Source organism: Indicator indicator, chromosome 3 (genome assembly GCF_027791375.1).
Source record: "Indicator indicator isolate 239-I01 chromosome 3, UM_Iind_1.1, whole genome shotgun sequence".
NCBI lineage: Eukaryota > Metazoa > Chordata > Aves > Piciformes > Indicatoridae > Indicator > Indicator indicator.
In genome coordinates this window covers 48943396-48960175 of record NC_072012.1, presented here as the reverse complement: position 1 = coordinate 48960175, position 16780 = coordinate 48943396, and the positions used below count along the sequence as shown (strand labels likewise).

At 42.3% G+C, this 16780-nt stretch overlaps 1 protein-coding gene across 1 annotated transcript in view; it reads right to left on the bottom strand.

Moving 5' to 3' along the window:
• Positions 1 to 15479, bottom strand: part of CPSF6 (cleavage and polyadenylation specific factor 6) — a 28043-nt gene extending 12564 nt beyond the window's left edge. Inside the window, exons 1-6 of the mRNA XM_054399504.1 lie at positions 15420 to 15479; positions 6148 to 6357; positions 3613 to 3716; positions 2685 to 2830; positions 1787 to 1960; positions 153 to 657 (exon numbers count right to left, since the gene is read on the bottom strand). Coding sequence (XP_054255479.1) covers positions 153 to 657; positions 1787 to 1960; positions 2685 to 2830; positions 3613 to 3716; positions 6148 to 6357; positions 15420 to 15479 — 1199 coding nt within the window. The remainder of the gene's footprint in view (positions 1 to 152; positions 658 to 1786; positions 1961 to 2684; positions 2831 to 3612; positions 3717 to 6147; positions 6358 to 15419) is intronic.
• Between the last annotated feature and the right edge of the window lie 1301 nt (positions 15480 to 16780).

Genomic DNA, 16780 nt, shown 5'->3' with positions numbered 1-16780 from the left:
TCACCGAGAGAGGTGAAAGGGGGCAATTAGAAGACTGTTGGGATCCCCCTCCAGCCCTATTTTTCATTAGTCTGCTTTAAAAAGGAACATCAAATCCCTCCTACAAGAGGAGTAAAATCTGCTACCAAGCACATGACCCCAAAAGCACTCACCTTCCAGGTGGCCCATAGTCACCTCTGTCATATGGTGGAGGTCGACCATATGGATCTGTCGGAGGTGGGCCACGGCTGTCTGAAGTAGGTATGCCACTATTGGCAGGTGGGGGGAAGAAAGCTGGATTCACGTGTGGTGCAGGTGGTGGAGCACCTGGAGGTGGCCCAGGGAGATGTGGAGGGGGAGCAAGAGTCAGGGGTGGCCCCAGAGGGCCAGGTGGACGAGGGGGAAATGGACCCGGAGGTGGAGGTGGACCCTGCTGAGGAGGTGGTGGACCTGGTGGTGGTCCATAGCCTGGAACTGGCGGTGGGGGGCCGGGAGGAAGTGGCCCAAGTGGAGGCTGACCAAAAGGCTGTCCTGGAAACAGAACTGGTGGTGGTGGACGGTCACCACGATTAGGAGGTCCAGCTAATGGAGGTGGGAGGACCTGACCAGGAGGTGGAGGGCCTGGCGGGCCTGGTGGGCCAGGAGGACCTAAAGGTGGGCGTGGGGGAGTTTGTCCAGCTAAAATTAAAAAAAGAAAATAAATAAGAGGAGTTAATAAATACAAATAAATAAACAACTTAGTGAAATAATTCAAATTCTTTCTTTTTAAAAAAAATTATTCTTTGAACAAAACAAAAATCACAAAACCAAGTCACAGAGCAATTTGCAATTCACACAAGACATGCATGGTCCCACTTTGGGTCTATTAGCTTGGAACATTTTTAACAGAGAACAACATCAACTTGAAAACTGAGAACAAGCTCCCTCAAGCACTTAATCGACTGTTGTTACCAACCCCCTCCCCAAGCACTTTAACCCTCCCCCCCAGCCACCAAAATACTGCATCCTACTTACACCTGCAGCTAGTCTTTCATATGAGGCATAGGACATATTATATACATCATATCTCATATATATACACACACACACACACACACATACATATATGAAAAGCTATATTGGAGAAGGTAAATGAAATATCTGAACCTACTTTCAGGTCCTCGTAAGTGGATTTTCAATTGGACCATGTCCCTTTGACTGTTAGGAGACTATCTACTACTGAATATTTATTAGAAATACTTAAACTAAAACTAGATTTTCATTGTAATGCATTGCAGTGATCATTTAACAGAGATTTCTCCTCTAGCATATACATGACTAAACATGAACACCTCCTCTTCACATCTGTGGTGTTCTAAGTGCCAACTAATTGGCCTGTCAGTGAGCACGAGTCAAAGCTGAATTTCTGATGATGTGCAAGCTTGCAAGGCAGTAAGGAACAGAGTTACTTTATGCTGTGCAACATAGGCATTCTCCCCGACTCAGGAGATCAGGAAATCTGGCCTACACTGCACTAAAGTCTACTTGCTAACATAATCTATCTTAATTTTTGAATACTTTAGAAATACATCCACTGACACGTTATAAAGAACATCTCTAAAAAGTGTTATTAGATTGCTATGAAATTCAGGGAGTACAATTTCCCCTTTGAATATCAACAAAGAAATACTGTTGAATCCTACAGTCCAGCTGTGAACACTGATTATAGCACATTACTGAACTCCTTTGATCTCCATAATTACCCAAGTAAGTGCAATAATACAAGAAAACACAAGGCAATTAACATTTCATATATCAATTACTTCACCTGGGAAAGGTGGTGGTGGCCCTCCTGGCCCTGCTGGTCCAGGGAACCTGTCTCCACCTGGAATAGCACCTGGAAAACGCCCTCGCCCTCTATTACTAGGTGGAAATGCTGCTCTTGAGCTTCCCCCTGGGGGACCAGCTTTACCTTCCCCAGACATCTGGCCAGACTGTGTGGCTGCAATGGGGAAGAAAAAAAAAAAAAAAAGGAAACACAATTATATACATCAAAATAGGTTAAAGCTTTTCAACTCTCAATCTGAAGTCTTACGTAGTGCTAAACCATGATCTTAGGAGCATCAACTTGTTCCTCAGGTAACCACACCCAAAGGTGAATGGGGAGGAAAAGTGCTTTGCTAAAATATGGCAATATCCCCATACTAATGAAACAGCATCTGGGAAGACAGCCAGTCCATCCTTTAGTGCAGCCCAAGGCCACAAAGGAACATTTGGACATTAGGATTGGGAAGTAAAAGATAAGGTGCCACAGAATCTCTCCTCCTCATTTTATTGTAGGCACAACCTATGCAGACATCAGAATCTAGTCCAATTTATCTACAAATGCTAAATTTCTCAATACTGTTTGGGCTTCGTTGTTTGTTTTTTTTTTTTTTTTTAAATCACAAGAAAATTTAGAAAGCATCCCCAACTGCAAGACAAGAGCTTCACAAAGCTGCAACCTTCTTCCAGTGAATGCTCTCTCCTGACAAAACAACAGATTTTCAGTAGATTAAGGGATTTCTTTTTTTCTTTTACAAGAACCATCTGCAATTTCATTCAGTTCCCTGAAAACACTTCTTTTCTAAACCACATAGCAATTATCAGGTGCTGAGAGAAGAGCTGCAGTATTGCTTTTGGAATACACTTCTATTTCTCCGAGACAGTACATGAGAAAGGCTTACTTTTCCTTGACTGCATTTCAAACTGACTCAGAAACTGTTTATTACATGGAGTCACAACAGGATTCTGCCCATGCAGTTCCCTTTTAGGTAATAAATCCATCAGCTTTTTGGAGGATGCTTCTGATCCCACACCCACTAGGGCAAATCTGAAAGAAAGCAGTAAAAAAAAAAAAAAAAAAGTTACACTAGAGTTTTCCCATTTCCTGGATATCCTGATGCTTCATGAAAAAAAGATTATAAACAGCAAGCAAAAGAATACTTGAAAACTAAATACAGACACTGCCTCACTATCTTAGTTCTGCTTCAGAACAGATACTCATTCTGGGACATACAAGAACCACCATAAGTGCAAGTACAAGATGCATCAAAATATATCACAACAAAGGCAGCTTTTTTGGTATCAACCCCCTATATATTCATTCATACGATCAAGTTATTATTAAGCATTCACTGTGTTCTCACTACTAAAGAGAAAGGCAAGGAAGATTAGGCTGCCAATGAAAAACGGGCCCCAGCACTTGCTTTCAACAGACAATGGCAAATTCAGCATGTGAACAAAAAAATTAATAATGGAGATTCCTCAGAGTATATTGTGAGGACTAACAAATATCACCACCACATTAACTGACACCTAGGAACAGAATCTTAATGAAGACTGCCAACAAGATTTAACTCAGAAAATAATGAGACACACAATATTGTCATAAAAATGTATGCTTCAAACTTAAGTCGTTAGTATGAAATTATATACCTCATCACCGTTGGGTATCAACAAACAAAGACTACCAGCAGCTCACATACTGACAGTTAGGAAAATTGAGAATTCTTCTCCTGTTTCTATCCTTTCAAACTTCTTTTCTTTTCCAGACAAAAAAAACACCACACCAAAAAACACCACCAAAAAAAAAAACACCAAACAAGTTCTTACCCTTTAGACTGGCCATTAGCACGATTTTCAAAAAATTTTATCTCCAAAATATCATTTACCCCCAGTGAATGAACCGCTTCAGTTAAGTCTTCATCTGTTGTCCACTGGAAAAAAAAAGTATTAACATACTATGAAAGCTTATCTAAAAACACCATGAAAAAGGCAAAAAAGTTTTCCATGCCCCTTTTTTTTTTTTGATGTGAAATTGTTCAAGAGAAATACTTTATTCAGGCTGTCAGAGTTTTCTGACTTTTAAAGCATAGTCCATTTATATTTTACAATCTTCAGAAAATTGTTCAAATGAGTACACTTCCCTGTATGCTACATTGCATCAATTCCTCCACACGATATACCAACTATAGAATGCCAGCAAAGATTTGTTTTCTGAGTACAAAGCTTCAGCTGAACTTTCTACAGAACTGCTATTCTTTTCCCCACAACTAACCTTTTTTTTCTCCCACCTATTCTATCATTCCCACACAAAAGTCAATTTTAAACACAATTAACCAGGTGTTCTTTATGAGAGCGTTGACTAACAAGAGTCTAGAGAACTATGCATTATTTGCACAAAAAGAGCAGGATTTGCAGACAAAAGGGAAGCTAGTACAGAGACTGCAGTTAGAAGTAACTGCTTCCACTTAACCAAACGTGCTTGGCTGTAACTTCGTATTGCTTGCAATACAATGTTTAACAGTTTCACTGGTATCTGAAGAACCACAAATACACCAACACTTATACATTTTGCTACTTCTGTAACCCATCATCTCTTCAAATTTCACATGGGAAGTGCAAAGCAGGCTTTCAAAATTCTGAACTATTTGATCTCTCTCAAATCAAGTTTTCTTCTAAAAACTCAAATTACCTCCCGAGAGCTAAGCACAAATTAAACACAATAGCAACGCTGAAGTAAAATGCAACTTCTGTGGATCAAAGTCAAATAATAAGTAATGGACACAAATTGCTGCAGGTTGGGTCACCTGTTTTAAAAACGTCTGGCATTTGACTTAGATGTACTCAGCCAATTCACACGTGTTTTACTGATTCCATTCATACTAGTGAACTACATTATTTGCACAAAAATAGCAGGATTTACAGACAAAAGAAGTGATCCTGATCCCTTTCACTAGATGCTTCCACTAGAACATGATCTAGTAGACTATGCCCCTGTCTGTGGCAAGGAAGCTGGTACCAGATGATCTTTAAGGTTCCTTCTAACACAAACCATTCTACAATTCTATTTCTGAATGGTACAACTATTAAATCAACTTCTCCTTTTACTTACTTGTTGTCTCCTGAAATTAGTATAGTGTAACAAGTAATGAAAAGAACATCTAAGCACCCATAAAACAGTATTTTCCAGGTTTAGCACAAGTAAGAAATTAATCAGAGGGGAAAAAAACTTGAATGAGAACTTTTCAGGCATGGACTTGGAAGAATTTTACTTCAGGTAAACAGATATAAACTCTGATTAATTCAGCTATTAGCCAGCTCTTGCACTTTGTTTGTTTAACTGCAATTAAAATGATTTAATGCTAACAAAAGTAATTGTCTTAAGGGCAACACCAGTTATCCCTAATCTGTTACTCCTAGGGCAGGAGAAATAAGCCTCAAGGCAAATACCTGAAAACAGTTTTGTTGCAACAGTCAGTGCCCTGGGGAAAAAGGCCCTGGAAAGAAGGTGAAAACTAATTCAAAGGAAATCCCACACAATCTTCCCATTCCTTTGTAAACTATAAATTTCAGCAAGAGTTTACCAAAACTTTGGCTTTTTTATAAGTACCCTTAAAGCAGCTGCAAGAATCAAGTACTTGGTGGTTTAAGCCTGTTCTCTTTCATCCAGTCCTCTGAAAACCCTAAGAAGATGGTAGCACAAACAGCCCTTCCAAAACACTAAAACGAGGAAACTTTAGAGGTGATATTTACCGAACATTTCCTCAATTTTTCAGTTATCAAGACAGCTCTAGAGAGGCTTACTAGCTTTCAGGTAAAAGAATAAACAAAAAACCAACAAAACAAACCTACCTGCCTTGCTTGGGGGCCTACATATATATAGTTGAGGCTATTCAAGTTGGAAGAAGAGAAGGCTCCGAGAAGACCTTCTTGTGGCCTTCCAGTATCTGAAGGGGGCTCCAAGAAATCTGGGGTGGGACTTTTTAGGGTGTCAGGGAGTGACAGGACTGAGGGGAATGGAGCAAAAGTAGGAATGGGTAGTTTCAGATTGGATGTTAGGAAGAAATTCTTTACCATGAGGGTAGTGAAACACTGGAACAGGTTGCCCAGAGAGGAGGCAGAATCCCCACCCTGGAAGTTTTTGAAGGCCAGGCTGGATGGGCTCTGAGCAACCTGATCAAGTGGGAAGTGTCCCTGCCCATAGCAGTGGGGTTGGAACTAGATGATCCCTGAGGTCCCTTCCAACTCTGACAATTCTGCAATTCCTTTGTCCTATATTAAACCATTTTTAAAGCCAAAAATATTTACAGAGAACTACGTTCACAATTAAAACTCCTGGATACACCTATGTAGTGAGATACTCACCCAAGTAAGATTTCCAATGTACAAGGCAATTCTTTTTCCAGTATATGTATAGACAACATTTGGGGCAGCTCCTTTACCTACGTCATCCCCAACAGATGGTGGGAGAGAATCCATGTAATCACGATCTTCTGGGGCATCTCCATTATTCGCCGATGGAGAAATCACATCATCGTACAGATCAATTTGATCATGCCCACCATATTCAGCTTCCTAAAAACACAAAAGACACCTTGATTATACTCAACACGAAACACACCTCAAACTCAGTGGAAAGAAAATGTTGTGACAGCCGCTGCATTCCACAGACATCGTCAGTCTGATCCAACACACGCGCTGCTGGAAAGCCAACCAACCCCCAACCTCATCCACATTAAAGTACATACAATTCTTATGACATTATTACATTCTAAACTGAGAGGGGGGAAAAAACAAAATCCACAGAAACTATGTCTGATCACTGTTCTGAAATATTTTTGCCCTTGTAACAGAAATTCAAAAATCCTACAAGCCCTTCTCTCAGAAGGAAGCAGACATGAGCAGTCATGAGCAACGTGCAAAATGAGAGGCTAACATCCACTTCCAAGTAAATCTTTTTTCCATCAAAACACTTGGTAGAGTGAACAGATGGAGCTTCAAGAGCCTTTTTGACAAACACAGTATTCTACCTTTCAGATTTCTACTGCACTCCTAACTTTATTTTTATCTCCTGATTCACAGAAGGGCCAGGATTCTGTTTCATAAAATTCAGTAAACCTACAGGTTTCTATGTATTAATGTATTTACTCATGGGCTACCGAGGGACTATTCGACAGCATCGACTTTCACAGGATACTTCGCCACATACAAAAGTTGGGACTTCAAAAGCCTGCAGAGGGTTCCCAGGCCTGAGCTACTGAGGGAGCTGGCAAAACTACTCACCAAGCCACTTTCCATCACTTACCAGCAGTCCTGGCTAAGCGGGGAGATCCCGATTGTCTGGAGATTGGCAAAACCCTCCACAAAATGGGGCAGAAGGAGGACCCAAGGCACTGTAGATGTGTTAATCTGACTGTGGTGCCAGGGAAGGTCATGGAATGGGTCACCTTGAGTGCAGTTATGCAGCATGCGCAGGGCATCCAGGCAGGTGATCAGGCCCAGTTAGCATGGGTTGATCATGTCCCGCTTGACAAACCTGATCTCCTTCTACAAGGTGACCTGCTTAGTGGATGAAGGAAAGGCTGGGGATGTTGTTTAGCTGGACTTCAGTAAAGCCTTTGGCATCGTTTCCCACAGCATTTTCCTGGAAAAACTGGCTTCTTACAGATTGGATAGGTGGATGCTTCACTGGGTTAATAGCTGTCCAGATGGCCAGGCCCAAAGAGTGGTGGTGAATGGAATTAAATCCAGTTGGTGGCCAGTCCCAAGCAGTGCTCCCCAGGGCTCAATATGGGGCCAGGTCTCTTTAATATCTCTATCAGTGATCTGAATAAGGGGATTGAGTGCACTCTTGCTAAGTTTGCACTAACTTGAGTAGGAGTGTTGATCCGCTTGAGGGTAGGAAGGCCCTGCAGAGGGATCTGGACAGGCTGGATCAATAGGCCAAGGTCAGTTGTGAGAGGTTTAAAAAAGCCAAGTGCTGGATCCTGCACTTGGATCACAACAACCCCATGCAATGCTACAGGCTTGAGACAGAAAGGCTGGAAGACTGCTAGTCAGAAAAGGACTTGGGGATGGTGGCTTGACAGCAATCAGAACATGAGCTAGCAGTGTGCTCAGGTGGCCAAGAAGGCCAGCAGCATCCTGGTCTGTATCCAAATAGTGTGAGCAGTAGAAGTAGGGAAGTGATCATGCTCCTGTACTTGGCACTGGTGAGGCTGCACCTTCAATACTGTGTCCAGTTTTGGGCCCCTCACTACAAGGACATTGAAGTGCTGGAACATGTCCAGAGAATAGCAACAAAGCTGATGAAAGGTCTAGAGAATAAATCTTATGAGGAGCAGCTGAGGGAACCAGGATTGTTGAGCTTGGAGGAGGCTGAGAGGACACCTCATTGTTTTCCAGGACTAGCTGAAAGGTTGTGGTGAGGTGGGGGTTGGTCTCTTGTCCTTAGTATCAGGTGATAGGACAGGAGGAAAGAGCCTAGGGAGGATTAGATGGGGTATTAGGAAAAATTTCTTTACTGAAAGACTGGCAGTATTGGAATATGTTCCCCAGGGAGGTGGTACAGTCACGGCCACCAGAGATGTTCAAGAAACATGTAGACAAGGCACTTCCAGACATGGTTTAATAGCCATGGTGGTGTTAGGTTGATGCTTGGACTCAACTATCTTGGAGGTCTTTTCCAACTGAAACAAATCTATGAGTCTATGACTCCTCCACCCTGACCCATAACAGAAACTGCCTCACAAAGTTTTGGCATCAAGACGTATTTCAGCATCTGCTATCTTGTGAATCCATATCTAGAAACCCACACAAACATTATAGATAGAATGGTTAAGGTATTAGATATGGTGACTAGAGAGAATGAAGCTGGGTTCCACAGAAAAGCAGCTGCAAAGCTAGCAAACTTGATTAAACGCAAATACATTCACAACCATCATCAGATGGTGAGCTATCTTGAAAATATGAAAACATTATCATCTGCTACACATTAAGTATGAGTAAGTATCACTAAACCTGAAAATTAATAAACCAGATAAGCTAAGTTTTGGCATTATCGGTCTAGTAGATTTGATCTTCAATAAACTGCACTGTCTCACTAAACCCTAAACTTCAACAGAAAAATTATCTTTCTTAAATTTAGCATGATTCAATTAAGTAAGGGTTTCACATTTTCACTTAGCCTGTCTAGTTCTCCATCCCAGTTTGATTCCTTCTATCACTATAGTTAATGAAAGTAGGTTCAAACAACTGCCTGGGACAGGCCTAAACATGACATCTTACAGCAAGATTAAGGATGATGTGACAAGACAATTAAGGAAATCCTCTGCTAAATGTGCAGTAATTCCAGTCATCCGTGTGCACGCACGATGATTTCAGGGAAAGAGAATTTAGTCTTGGTAGGCAGATCCAAACAGGCAGCCACCAGTCGTACAGCAGATGTACACTAACCTATCTCTCTGAGAAGGCTGAGGTCAGCATTACCAAAATACCGGAGTGCTCTGCTGCACTTCCCTAGCGGCAAGAAACTCCTCCTGAACACATGAAGTTTCCATCACATAGGCTTTCAGGTCACCATCAAAGGAGAGAGAGAATTATAAGGGTAGTACAGTCTTCACCCAATTTTTTGAGGGGTCAAAGCGTCTGACAGCATCAGTGCCTCAATTTAAAAAAAAAAAAAAAAATCATTAAAGACACAACAGAAAACCTGATGCTGTTCACCACAATATTCTCTTACATCATGCTGGTTCTGCAGCCAGCACGGAATTCATTCGGTTAGCAGTCTGTCAACAAGGTGTGTGGTTAAACGATTGAGACTGATCTGAGTCAGCAACTGCAAGTGTGGATGGAAGAAAGGCGTCTGGATGGCTGTTGCACAAGATCCAATAACCCTTCTTCCTTTATACGTGTACCATGGAAACTTACCTAAACACACCCTTCTTCCCTAGATGCAGAAGAGTAAGAAAAAGAATACAGGAAGTGATACTTCTCCACTCTTAGTTATTTCAACAAAAGCTCTGCCTCTACCAGGAATTGGTTTTGACCTCTTCTGACTTCCTAAGAGTAAACCTTCAAGCACTTAAAGAAATTTTATCTGCTCAACTATAGTCACTCACAATCTTGCAGATAAACAGGCTACAAAACAAAGTCAGCATGGTTATTCTGGCCTCCTCTACAACTAACTCAGAGGAGTAACACACTTCCAAAGTCCATGTTTTAACTAGACCACAGTCATAAACACTGCAGCATTCGCTCTGGAAAACCGGGATTGAAATTCCACATGCTGTGCTATGAAGTGGTGCTGGGTGAGTAAAAGGGCACTGAAAAGATAAGCTCTCAGATTCATGTCAGGGTGGCTGTTAGATTTTCAGTTACTCAGCCCTACCTCAATCTTTCATATTTTAATTACAGTTTGCAGGTTTTTATGCAACACTGAAATATGAAAACCATAAACACGTGGAACATCATGGTCGTATCCAGAAGGGATAAATTAAAACTGCTATTTCTTCTGGAACTTAGCAGCCATACTCCTCTGAGTTGCAGAGGACAACTGGTCACTCCCTTTACAAATGCTGGTTTAGAAAAAACTTCTTTTTTTTTTTCTTTTTTAACAAAATTTCCTTGAACCATACATCCATCTTTGAGACTTGCTTTATCCACTCAATTCTGTTCAATTTAAGAGTTAAACACTAAATTAAGCCTCCAAAAGTACATTAAATATACACACACAAACACATATATATACATATCTATGTACACACATATATATTATATATCAGTGATTTAAATAAAATTTAATTTTAAAAGTTCCTATTGTTTCTGGAGAAAAAAAAATTATCTGGCTTCTCCTTTATCATTTTTCTCCATTCCACTTACAGTGCTGTTTGGTCAAACACTCTAAACAGACATTAGCATCCTTACTTTTTAAAAAAAGGTTGTAGGTCCTGAAGTTATAGAGATAAGCAAAAGCCTTTCTGGTTTCGATTAGCTGCTGAACACAGACAGGAACCTTAACAAAACAGCTGGCTTTGATGTTTCTAAAATAGCACACTGCCTTTGGCAGAAACATCCACCACCACGAACAAGTTTGTTAGACTAAGATTTATATTTACTCTACAGGCCCAAACACTCCTAAGCTGTACAACTAACACACCACTAAAATTTAAGCAAGCTGATCCCTTGTCAAACAGAGCAACTAAAAACTCCCAAGTAGTCAAAAGTATGAATTAAACATAGTTAGTATTGCTGTCTGCATTGGAACAAAGCTAAGAAGTGACAGAGAAGATGGTCTAAAGTTTTCTTTGTAGCTTGATATTTGCAAATATATGAAGGTTTTCTCTTCCCTAGACCCTTTTCAGCAGCTCAACAGAACTGAGGAAATACATATGCAACAAGACATTCTGCATAAAATTTATAATAAATACAGCTTGTCTGCCAGCTTGTGTTTTTTATGACCAGGACAGCTGTGCCCTTCTGAGTAGAAATTTATTACACCACAGCGTGTCCATCCCCTCCCGTAACGAGACAACCATCTTCCTGATATAAAGGCTGGGCTTAATGATCTTTTATGTAGTCATTAAATACTACCTTTCAATTACTTATCACATAAAGAAATAATTTTCTCACTGTGTTGTAGACATGGAATCAAGAGAGTTAACATGCATTCCTAAGCATCTGTAGCCACAGAGGTTTCAAGATAATTAGCCTCTTAGTTACTTATTCCATCTGTATCATTTTTATTGTCCAGCTACCAAATACAAAAATCAAAGCTCATTTCTAATTTGTTATCATTTAAATATCAAGCTATAACACTACAGGCATGTTTGTACAGACCTACAATGCAACCCTGCAAGTATACTCATTAGAGTATAAACAAAGCCAGCACTTCCTCCATAGCATTAAAATAAGATATTCTTAAATTGTTTCGTATACTCTGCTTGGTCAGAATGATTTTTATATGTGTGTGTGTGTATATATATATGTGTGTGTATAATAAAAACAGTTGTTTACTGTTTGAGTATGTGGGGAAAAAAACAAACAAAAGCAACACCTGAGAAACACAAAGCTGATCAGAGCACCAGAAAACTTGGCAATGCAAGGTGGTCACATCTTCATGACTGAAGAAAAGTAACGGTTTGATGGCCAAAGGTGCAGGCAACCTTCAGTCAGACACAAGCTGGCCTCTCATGCCCAGGCTTCTCGTTATCCCAGTATCATGCAATGATACACTAGGGGTTTGTGTATAAAATCACACCCTAATATTTGCTAAAGCACCTCTATACCTATAGTATTCTGCCATCAAGAGAATGCCAGCCTCAGCTATTTGCATACAGATTATGCAGACCTCATGTGAAGCACAGATCTCTTTTTTTCTTGAAGAGCTGCAATGTGCATAGGGAGGTGGTCAAAGTAAACAAATGCCATGCAACACCTACTTCTTACAGATTGCAAGAAATGTATGCAAGAAGTACTACATTTGAGACTTGTCTCAAAACAAGACTTCAAATAAATACAAAAGACCCCTGGATGTAGAAGCCAGTTTAGAAGAGCAAAATGGAAAATGACTCAACCAACCCTTAACAACAAAAAAAGAAAAAAAAAAAGAAAAAAAAAGGAAAAAAAAAAAGGAAAAAAAAAAGGAAAAAAAAAAGGAAAAAAAAAAGGAAAAAAAAAGGAAAAAAAAAAGGAAAAAAAAAAGGAAAAAAAAATGAAAAAAAAATGAAAAAAAAAAGGAAAAAAAAAGGAAAAAAAAAAAGGAAAAAAAAAAGAAAAAAAAAAAAGGAAAAAAAAAAAGGAAAAAAAAAGGAAAGGAAAGCACAATTTAAAAAAATAAATACAACTAAGTGGGAGCCAAATTAAGTAAAGCTGTAAGTCCAAGGACAAACAATACGATTACAATGAACAGTAAGTTAATGAACAAACAAGAGGCAACATTGACATAGTTTTGATGAGCTCCAGATGGAATGGAAAAGACATAATTTTACTAAAAAGATCTGACATAAAATTGAGTTAGTCAACTCAACCAACAGTAAATATAACCCAAGACACTTCTCAGTTGGCCATCCATCTTAGCAAGCTCATAAACCTGTGGCTCTGTGGTCTTTATTTCACCCTTAGAACCTGTGGATCATTTAAGGCTAATCAAGCAGAAGATCCCCTCCCTTCCTTCTCCTCTGAAAAGGCCCTATAAAAATCCCAGAAAAGCCACAAGGAGAAGTACCCTGATGCCCAGAACAAGGCAAAACACCAAGGGAGGCCCATTCAGTCACAAATCCTAAAAGATCCATTTACTGCAGATGAAAACAAAAAGTTTCATCCCAGTTCAGGTATAAATAAAGTTATACTGTATCCAGAACAACAATGCTGCTCAAGTGTGGTTTTTCAGTCCCTGCTACTAGCAAAACTAATGGAAAGGGTTCTTATAGTCCACCTCAAACTAATATCAAGTCAAATTAATGTAGCACAAAGAAGAAACTATATCTTACTGATTTACACGTAGAGCAAACTTTTCCTTACAAATAACATCTCACAAAATGCCCACTACATAAATTAATAATGCAAATCACTTTGTTTCTATAGCATTTTCTCATCATCTTCAGCTATCCACAAGTATGCAGAATCATGTCGCATCTTAACTTAAGCTGCTAGCTTCAAGTCAGAAACAGCTCAATTCATGAATGGAAGGTTCTAGAGGACCCACCAAAATTAGAATTAGAAGTAATATTGCAGGCAGTAACAACTAAGCCTTCTTTCATACTTGACAGAAGGAAATAGTAAAGTGCAAAGGCATCCATCTCTCCCAGCAAAACTTCCTATTTTAATTAACATAGTTAACCAAGCAGGTCCTGAGACAATATTAAAGTCACAAAAAATAAAATTTGGAGACGAACAAAGAGCAATTAGAAAAAAAAAATTTTTGGGGTGGGGGTGCAGGTGGGTAACAACAAAAGCACAACAAAAACGCTCCCAACAAAGCTGAGGGAAAACGGGCACTAGCCATTTCTCACTTTTCTGCCCTATATTTTGCAAGTTTCACAAACTGAGGAAGCAGGCTACAGAAGCACAGCCCCAGCAGGACAGCAACTGGAGTGAACACAGAAAAAAAGAGCAAAAGGGTCTCCCAAACCATCATAAGACTCCCTTCAACTTCTTGCACCATGCCTAGAGGGAATATTAACCACAATCTGGGCAGGCCAGTACAACCAATCACTGCCAAAACAGAAGGGATGGGAATATCTGTCTGCACTATACTTACATCACAAAACTACTCTACTCTTGAGGGCTTCTGGCCCCATTACACAAACACAACTGGATTAAAATGATTTTTTTTCTGAAAAACTGTATTTGCTATCAGTGTTTTACCTGGAACTGACTAAATCAATACTGTGTGATTAAAGAAACCCCTATTTAAAGTCATATAATGGGTCTTCAACGGTAAGTGAAAACCCTCACATGTAGGCAAACTAAGAGCATATCAGGTCCTTCCCATCATCTGTTCTCTAGTGTGGCATTCTTTTATGGCATACCTTTATGTGGTTACTAATATTCTGAATCACTTTGTCAATAAGTATCTCAAGAATTAAACTTTCTTGAGAGAGTTATAAGTTGCTATCCAAATTAACTGTGACTTTCATAATCTATTACCTATTTCCCAGTTCTCTGTAGGGGTAGGCAGGCATACAATTGGGCACCACTCAGTAAACCCAGTAAATGTGTGAAAGTGCAGTTGTTCTTGATTATTTATGCTCTAGGGCACGAACAATGCAATCTGGGGCAACACAACCTGCAAAACGTTAAGCGTGACAAACGGGACAGATGGCACACGAAACTGATGCGAACACTAAGTTTCGGCAGGATAGCAGGCTCAAGCTTTTTTGGGAAAATGAGGGGTAAAAAAAGACCCAGAAAAGTGGACTGCTTATGAGCCAGGGAAGTTCTGTTTATTCCATCCACACTTCCCCATCAAAACAAAGCTCCTCCTCAAAAGAAGAGCTGCGTGGCTTTTTTAACGACTAGGAAAAAATAACTAGTAAAAACTTTAACAAAAAAAGGAAATGAAAAGAGTTTCTCTAGCGCTACAGAATAAAGCTGCACTAGTCCTGCCTCCACCGCAAAGAGGGGCCGCTCGGAGGCTTTTTTATTCATCTGCGAACAATGGCAGTATTTCCCCTCCACCACGGGGAAGAAGCTGCTCTCCCCACCGCATCCGGGAGGGCCCCGTCCCCTATGGTCTCCTTCGACCTGAGGCAGAAAAGGGATTTGGCTTCGCTCCTGCGCGGGCACTTGAGAAGGCAAGCAGTGGCTGGCGGCGCAGAGCGGTGCCTCTCCCGCCCTGCAGCCTCCCCTCAGAGACCACGGCTGGGGGGCGCGCCGCTCCCCGCCAAGCCAGGTCCCGGCAGCACCCGTGGGCAGGGACGGGCTGGACCTGAGGCGCGGCCTGCTCCCGCCCCATCCTTGCGCAGATCCGTGCCCTCGGCAGCGGCGGCGGGAAAGCCCAGCGGCGCAGCGACCGAACAATGGCGGCGGCGGCGCGGCCGCCTCGCCGAGGGCCCTGCAGGCGGCGCGGCGGTGAAGGCCGGAGAGGGAAGGAAAAGGAGGGGAGGGGCTGCGCCGCGCCCGCCGGCCACACGTACCTGGTTGAATTCCTCGCCCACATCAGCGTAGATGTCAATGTGATCCACGCCGTCCGCCATGATCCCGCCCGGCCGTGCCTCGGGCCCCGCCAGCCGCGCCCGGCTCCGGAGCCGCCGCCGGGAGGGGGGAGTGAGGGAGGGAGCGAGCGAACGAGCGAGGGGGCGGGACGCGAATCGTCAGTTCCGTGCGAAGAGGAGAGACTTCCGGCGGCTACAGAAGTGGCGGCTACCCGGGGCGGGGAGGGGGGCTGCCGTGTCCCGTCTCGTCCCGCCCTGCCGGGGCCGCCCCGCCCTGCGGCGCCTGCTGCTCGTCGTCCACGAGAGCCGCTTCCCGCCCCCAAGACGTCCGCGCTTCTGTTCTGCTCTGCGCGGCCATGCCAGGCCGCGTGTCCGCGGTGCCTTCGCGGGAAGGGACCGCGGCGCCCGGGGCCGGCGGTGCTGGGCCTTCACCGTACGGGGGTGTGCTGCAAAGCGGCTGTTTGGAACCCGTCTGCCTCGGGAGATGGGTGCTTGTGTTTCTTGCACGGCCTCGGCTCTGAGGAAAGAGCTCCTCTGGCTAAGCAGAGCACGTAGATGGCCTAATAGCCTCGTGTTGAAGTGAATCTTTCTATGTTCAGGTTTGTCTCTATTGTTCCTTGGCTTACTGCTGTGCACAACCCAAAAGAGCCTGGCCCCCTCCACTTGACCCCCAGCCCTCACCTATTGAGAGACATTGATCAGATCCCCTCTCAGCCTTCTCTTCTCCACACTAAACAGCCCCAGGGCTCTCAGTCTCTCTTCACAGGGAGATGCTCAAGTCCCCTAAGCATCCTCCTGGCTCTCCCTTGGACTCTCTCCAATAGGTCTCTGTCTCTTTTGAACTGGGGAGCCCCAAACTGGACACAGGATTGCAGCTGTGGTCTCAGCAGGGCAGAGCAGAGGGGGAGCAGAACCTCCCCAGCCCTGCTGGCCACACTTTTCTTGCTGCACCCCAGGATGCCATTGGCTCTCTTGGCCACAAGGACACGTTGCTGTCCCATGCAGAACTTGCTGCCCACCAGCACTCCCAAGGTCTTTCTCCATGGAGCTGTTTTCTATCATAATACTGTGTTTGAAGACAAGTTAAAAGCAGAAGTTCACATCTACAAGTGCACAAGTCACATACTAATTAAATGATTCATTGGTTTTGCAAGAAAAATTTGCTTCTGGATTTGTCACAGTGCCTGCAGGCACTACTGAAGTATTGAGATTCAATGCAATTCACGTATTTGCTAATGATTAATTGATTTGGTGACTAATCTTCAGAGCAATATAAACCACTGTGACACAATATTTCTGGCCTCTGGAGTCAAGAAAACCTTTGCTATCCTAGTAATATGACA